At 39.2% G+C, this 7960-nt stretch overlaps 1 protein-coding gene across 1 annotated transcript in view; it reads right to left on the reverse strand.

Moving 5' to 3' along the window:
• LOC107669681 (utrophin-like) overlaps window positions 1-7960 on the reverse strand; it is a 252156-nt gene that overhangs the window by 177535 nt on the left and 66661 nt on the right. The window contains exons 24-28 of the mRNA XM_016462031.1: window positions 7093-7224; window positions 6894-7007; window positions 1703-1858; window positions 1320-1490; window positions 332-511 (exon numbers count right to left, since the gene is read on the reverse strand). Coding sequence (XP_016317517.1) covers window positions 332-511; window positions 1320-1490; window positions 1703-1858; window positions 6894-7007; window positions 7093-7224 — 753 coding nt within the window. The remainder of the gene's footprint in view (window positions 1-331; window positions 512-1319; window positions 1491-1702; window positions 1859-6893; window positions 7008-7092; window positions 7225-7960) is intronic.

Here is a 7960-nt window from a genome sequence, read left to right on the forward strand (position 1 = left end):
AGTGAGTGAGTGAGTGTGTGTGTGTGAGTGAGTGAGTGAGTGAGTGAGTGAGTGAGTGAGTGAGTGAGTGAGTGAGTGAGTGAGTGAGTGAGTGAGTGAGTGAGTGAGTGAGTGAGTGAGTGAGTGAGTGAGTGAGTGAGTGAGTGAGTGAGTGAGTGAGTGAGTGAGTGAGTGAGTGAGTGAGTGAGTGAGTGAGTGAGTGAGTGAGTGAGTGAGTGAGTGAGTGAGTGAGTGAGTGAGTGAGTGAGTGAGTGAGTGAGTGAGTGAGTGAGTGAATGAGTGATTGAGTGATTGAGTGAGTGTGAGCGTGAGTGTGTGTGTGTCTGTGTACCTCAAGCATGTGGCACTTGCTCTTGAAGCGATCGCAGAGCTTCTGGTAGTTGTGCAGAACTTCAGTGAGCTCAGGGCTCAGGTCAGGACCACCAGGGGGTGTCTTTCCAAACAGCACATTAATGCTGTCCTTTAAAATCTTCACACGCACTTCCTTCTGCAACACATCGTCTTTAGCCCTCTGAAACACATACAGAGAAGACATTTATGAAAAAAGTCTTGAAGAGAGAAAGAATATAGAATTAAATAATACCTGTTCCATAAGGGTCAGGCACAAGGAGGGAAGTTATCATGAAAAACAAAATATGACTTTGGCACAAAAACTTGACTAACATTGTCAGGGCTTCAGAGAAAAAATGTAAATTATTAAAATAATATGGATTAAAAAAAAAAAAAAAAAGACTGTTTGGCACTCACAACCTGCTCAAAATTAGTTTTAATCAAACAAACGTACAACTTTACATTAACTTTCACTAATCAATGATTAATAAACATTATATAATGCTTAAAAGATCAATTGTTTAATTTATAATCAAAAGTAAACATGAAAACAGCAGTCATATTGTATCGGTACCAAAACTATTAAAAATCATATTCGTTAATAAAAAATAATGCTGAAATAAATTAAAACATTTTATATGGAAAACATGAACATTAGAAATGCTGCCTTTGCAACGAACTGAAATAAAATGAGTTGAAGTACTAAAATTACTAAAATTAAATCTAAATAGAAATATAAAAACAAAATAACAATGGCAAAGCATATAAACAACATTACTAAAACTTAAATTAAAATTAAAAAACTAAAAAATGATAATTAAATTAAACACTATTATAGTATATAAATACTAAAATAGCATTGGGAAATACATTAAGTATAAATGCACATGAATAAACATTATAATATGTAATGCATAAAATAATTAGCTAATGTTAATAGTGAAAGTTATCATCAATCTGTTATGACATTTCAACCTATTTCTCCAGACCTTCATCTCCTGCAGCGCCTCCTCCAGCTCCTCTGGGCTCTTGTACTCAAAGTCTCTCATGAGAAACTCCTCGTCCACTTGAATCATCCACTCGCGCATCTCCGCTACATCTTTCTTCAGATTCGTCATTTTCTCCTGACCTTCACTCACACGCTCCTCACGCCTCAACAACTGCAATCAAGATCGACCACGTTTATACTGACATCAACGCAACGAGACTTATCCCAGAAGAGCATGTTCCTGAATCAAGCAGGGTTGGGAAGTGGTTTCTACTTGAATAAAGCACCTCTAAAGTACGAGTTCTGCCCTTGCTGTGCAGCTACTTGATGGTAAGGCCATTACATTCAGTGTTCAGCAGCACCACTAGATGTTATCTTTCGCACCTCTTTACTGAGCGTGTCCCAGCGTCTCTGACTGTCGTCCAGCTCCGTCTGCCCCCAGCTGATCAGACCCAGTACTGAGCTCTGCTGCACGGCCGTCACGTTCTCCCTCATCTGCTTCAGAGACGAGTCCACGCTCTGCATCTCACTCACCAGCTCCTGCACAGACAGCGCGGAAAGCTTTGGCGTTGCTGAGGAAATTTCTCAACCATCAACTTCAGCTGATTTCTCAACCAGTTAGTAAACCAGCTCAACAAGTCCACGGTGGTTTACCAGGACAACCTGGGTCCTGCGGATAAACCAACTAAACCAGTGTCAAACAGCTAGAAACTATGTAAAACTAGCATCATTACGGACCCGATATACTTCAAGTGAAATCAACTAGAACAAACTAGTGTGTTATTTCGATCGAAGTTCATCTGGAGTTTGTTTCGGTCCATCAGACGCACGTGAGTAAAAGCATAAACACTGCAGAGCTGCTTTATAGTGGAACTGAACTGTAATTTTAACTGAAAGCTGCACTGACACTGCTTATTCAAGTTTAATACTGTAAAGCACCCTTGCTTAAAGGGACAGTTCACCCAAAAATGAAAATTACCACATAATTTACTCACCCTAGGTGTATATGACTTTCTTCTTTCAGACGAATTCAATCGGAGTTATATTAAAAAATGTCCTGGCTCTTCCAAGCTTTATAATGGCAGTGAATGGGTGTTATTTTTCAATAGTCCAAAAGGAGTCCAATAAAGCGCATCCATCCATAATAAAAAGTGTTCCACATGGAAAAATGTCGGAGGATTTCAATAAAAGGACTGGTTTTCCTTTGCTCCTGTAAACAAACGTTGGTTCTTGCGAAACTATCATATTCTCATCGGAGCTTACGCTATGCCTACGTGAATGAACGCGCGTACAACAGTTAGCAGAAGCTAGAGATTACGGTTTATAAAGTTTTAAATATGGATATTTTTCTTACAAAAATGCATTGATTCGCTACAGGAGGCCTTTATTCACCCCCAGAGCTGTGTGAGGCACTTTTTATGATGGATGGATGCGCTTTATTGGACTTCTTTTGGACTATTGCAAAGAAACACCCATTCACTGCCATTATAAAGCTTGGAAGAGCAGGACAATTTTTGATATAGGCCTAACTCCGATTAGATTAGCCTGAAAGAAGAAAGTCATATACACCTAGGATGCCTTGAGGGTGAGTAAATTATGAGGTAATTTTCATTTTTGGGTGAACTTTCCCTTTAAAAGCAATCTATTGTATAAAGTGGAGTTTCAAATCGCAGCGCTCATGCAAGCATATCCACATCACTATGATCAGATGCTTAAAGGCATAGTTCACCCAAAAATGAAAATTTGCTGTTAATTTACTCACCCTCAGGCCATCCAAGAGTCAAGAGGCATTTATTTGTCATTTGCACAGATACGCTGGGAAACCGGGCATTGAAATGCTCGTGACGAGGCTCAGATTTACAGTCATTTTAACAGGACTATACACACAGATAGTAAACATGACCATATACAGTACAATTAGGCACAGACAGGTGGAGGGCTTTGGTATATCAAAATGATGTGCTGTTTTGTAGGCAGGACAATAAATACAACAAATACAAATAAGTGGCAGTAAACAAATATATGAGAGTCCCGAGTAAGAGATGTAGGTGACTTTTTTTCTTCAGTAGAACAGTAAAGAAGATATTTAGCTGAAACCATTGCTCTTGATAAAATGAAAGTCGGTGGCTACCGTCACTTTGAGAGTCAAAGAAGCAACACAAAATTAATATCTTATGATATATTGAGGTCTTATGAAGTGAAATTATCAGTCTGTGCTAGAAACTGATCATTATTTACAACATTATTACCTGTAATCCAGACCCTCAGACGTCCTGTTTGCGAACGAATCATTCTTTTGAACCGGTTCTTTTTGGTGAACTAGTTGAACCAATTCACCAAATCAGACTCAACGTCTGAAACGGTTCTCAGCTCGAGCAGCACAGATCTACAAGTTACTCAATCAAAACTCACTTTCAGATGCCTGACAGTCACTCTGACTCGAAATGAGCTGAAATACCGGCGTTTATGATCCTGTGATGAATGAATCATTCAGCCCTCCAGTTCCTCCAACAGTCACTGAACTGAGGAAACAGTTCGACTCGGACCGAAGACTGATGAGCCGCTCATATGCGCATGCGTTAACACTTGAATGAAGGGGCCAAATTAATGTTTTTATGGTTTCTCATCGTTTATGTAAAAAGATGAGCTGATGAAAACAAGTTTATTCACTTTTATATGCTTGTAAAACGTCCATGTTTCACATCATTATTGGGTGCTTTAATAATACAATAGCATATACGTTATGTCATTGCGTGATTACACAAACAAACTAGTGAATTGAACCAGTTCATTGAATCCAACTGTCCGAAAGATCGAAAGAATCGTATTTCCCCATTGCCTGAGGCTCTGGATTACAGGTAATAATGTTGTAAATAACGTTCAGTTTCTTGCACAGACCGATTGTTTCGCTTCATAAGACCTCAATATATCATCAGGAGCCACAGGTATTAATTTAGTGTAGTCTGAAATGCTTTTTTGACTCTCAAAGTGCCGGTAACCACTGACATTTCATGAATCACAAAGGACCACAGTTTCAGCTAAAATTCTTCTTTTCTGTTCTACTGAAGGAAAAAGTCACCTACATATTGGACGGCCTGAAGGGGAGTAAATAACTAACAGCAAATTTTGATCTCTGGGTGAACTACCCCTTTAACTGCTGTTTTCTCACCGCTGTCATGTTTGTTGCACGTTTATATTGTTTATATTGCAGCATATGTTTAAATATTCATAAGTATGTTCGCTAACAGTAAACCACTGCAAAGGTATGTCAAACTTCTTGTTACCCCTAAACAAAGAACGAAAGAGAAGTATATTGAACCTTTATTCAGCTATCTGGATTATTCAACAGTACCCTTCCACATTAATGACATAAGGGCCTTTCGCACCGCTTTAGTTCCAGAACTAAATGTACAGTACTAAAGTACCGGGACGATTTTGCACGAACTATTTCCAGTACCATTTAAAGGGTTGCATTCGCACCGAGAGTGTGTACTAAGAAGTGACGTAAGCTGGTCGACAGCGACATCATTTGTGCGTGGCGTTCAACAATAGAAACAAAGAACAACATTAACAACAGGAGGATGGAGGACGCTGTGATCGGAGCTGTGTGCTTGTTGTGTCTCGCGGGTTTCACAATAATGGACATGGAAAGTCGACGTATACGTAAAGCGACTGAAAGAACGGAAAGGAGGACTAAGAATCTCCAACGACAACTGGCAGTGCTACATTTGCTACAAGTGCCTGCACTTCAGCGTCCGTCCATCTATCGCTGTTCTCCATACTTGCGAAATAAGTTGACACAATGTTTACAGTATGTTTACACGGCATTTTAAATCATGGCGTCTCAGCTCGAGCAGCACAGATCTACAAGTTACTCAATCAAAACTCACTTTCAGATGCCTGACAGTCACTCTGACTCGAAATGAGCTGAAATACCGGCGTTTATGATCCTGTGATGAATGAATCATTCAGCCCTCCAGTTCCTCCAACAGTCACTGAACTGAGGAAACAGTTCGACTCGGACCGAAGACTGATGAGCCGCTCATATGCGCATGCGTTAACACTTGAATGAAGGGGCCAAATTAATGTTTTTATGGTTTCTCATCGTTTATGTAAAAAGATGAGCTGATGAAAACAAGTTTATTCACTTTTATATGCTTGTAAAACGTCCATGTTTCACATCATTATTGGGTGCTTTAATAATACAATAGCATATACGTTATGTCATTGCGTGATTACACAAACAAACTAGTGAATTGAACCAGTTCATTGAATCCAACTGTCCGAAAGATCGAAAGAATCGTATTTCCCCATTGCCTGAGGCTCTGGATTACAGGTAATAATGTTGTAAATAACGTTCAGTTTCTTGCACAGACCGATTGTTTCGCTTCATAAGACCTCAATATATCATCAGGAGCCACAGGTATTAATTTAGTGTAGTCTGAAATGCTTTTTTGACTCTCAAAGTGCCGGTAACCACTGACATTTCATGAATCACAAAGGACCACAGTTTCAGCTAAAATTCTTCTTTTCTGTTCTACTGAAGGAAAAAGTCACCTACATATTGGACGGCCTGAAGGGGAGTAAATAACTAACAGCAAATTTTGATCTCTGGGTGAACTACCCCTTTAACTGCTGTTTTCTCACCGCTGTCATGTTTGTTGCACGTTTATATTGTTTATATTGCAGCATATGTTTAAATATTCATAAGTATGTTCGCTAACAGTAAACCACTGCAAAGGTATGTCAAACTTCTTGTTACCCCTAAACAAAGAACGAAAGAGAAGTATATTGAACCTTTATTCAGCTATCTGGATTATTCAACAGTACCCTTCCACATTAATGACATAAGGGCCTTTCGCACCGCTTTAGTTCCAGAACTAAATGTACAGTACTAAAGTACCGGGACGATTTTGCACGAACTATTTCCAGTACCATTTAAAGGGTTGCATTCGCACCGAGAGTGTGTACTAAGAAGTGACGTAAGCTGGTCGACAGCGACATCATTTGTGCGTGGCGTTCAACAATAGAAACAAAGAACAACATTAACAACAGGAGGATGGAGGACGCTGTGATCGGAGCTGTGTGCTTGTTGTGTCTCGCGGGTTTCACAATAATGGACATGGAAAGTCGACGTATACGTAAAGCGACTGAAAGAACGGAAAGGAGGACTAAGAATCTCCAACGACAACTGGCAGTGCTACATTTGCTACAAGTGCCTGCACTTCAGCGTCCGTCCATCTATCGCTGTTCTCCATACTTGCGAAATAAGTTGACACAATGTTTACAGTATGTTTACACGGCATTTTAAATCATGGCGGGGGAGGACGTTTTCATATGTGTTTGGCCAATCAATGTCTACTTGCGTCACGATTAGTACCAGTTGTGCTGGTTAGACCCTGCTCCGGAGTAGGAGCTAATTTGGTTCTCGAAAAAGGCAGTCCGGTACTAAAATCGCACCCAGTTCCGGCGGTGCGAAAACGCCAAAAAGTGGGTAGTTCCACAATTAGTTCTGGTACTATGAAAAGGTTCCCGCGGTGCGAAAGGGCCTTTATTGAATGTGTTGACCTCTGACCTTGCACTGGTTGACTTCTTCCTGTAGTTTGTCAGCATGGCTGAAGCCGCTGGCGTCTCGAGACAGCAGCTCGTCAGCAGCATCCAGCCAGCGCTCCACCTCCTCACTCTTCACCTGATCCACATCAACAGCATCGTCAAAACACACCACATACATGCAAAGAAATTCCTCTGAATCAGTCTGATGGCACAGCTCTCACCTTTGTGTCCTTCATGCTACCCAGAATGCACTGCAGCATGCTAAGCTGATCCTGGGCGGCTGTGGAGAGCTCAGTCCAGCCCTGCTGCTCTGCTGCCTCCGACGCCTCCTGCTCTATCTCAGCACAAAGAGCCTGGAAAACAGGTCAAATTGCATTACCCAGAAGAGATTCATCAGATCATACTTTAGATCATTAAAATGTATAACCCTTATAAAAATGAAGCAGCCACTGTAGTAACTAAGAATGAATCCCGTGCCAAACCAGTACAATCTTGCTGTAGAATTATAATTTCACTTTTTCATCAACTGACTTGGGTAAGCAGGTATCTGATTTAAAGTAACAACAGTTTTATAAACTAGATAAACTAGGTGAAAGGTGTCATTAATATAGTACATACTATCACGTAATACTAGAAAAATGATAATTTGCATAATACTTGACCACATTTGGGACACAGAAATAAAAATTTTCAGTTAAATTTTTTGTTAACTGAAATAAAGCTGAATTTGAAAATATGAATATTACATGAAAAACCACTTAAAAATAAGAGTTGTTGTCAAAATAACTGACAAATAACTGAAATAAATTTAAGTTGAAGTAATAAAATAACTAAAACTGAAATAAAAATAAAGATAAACAGAATTTTTTTTTAAAAAGCTCTACTAAAAATGACAAAAGCACAACAAAATGAAAATTTAAAACTAAAAGCAAAAATTTATATTTTAATATTAACATATGAATAAATACTATAATAACATATAATACTAAAATAACACGGTACAAAAGTAATATATTGCTGACTATATGCTTCTGGAATAAAATAAAATAAAAAAAAGAACCTCTTCAAGTTCTTCTGAACCTGTTTTAC

Source organism: Sinocyclocheilus anshuiensis, unplaced genomic scaffold, assembly GCF_001515605.1.
Source record: "Sinocyclocheilus anshuiensis isolate Anshui unplaced genomic scaffold, SAMN03320099.WGS_v1.1 scaffold416, whole genome shotgun sequence".
NCBI classification, from domain to species: domain Eukaryota; kingdom Metazoa; phylum Chordata; class Actinopteri; order Cypriniformes; family Cyprinidae; genus Sinocyclocheilus; species Sinocyclocheilus anshuiensis.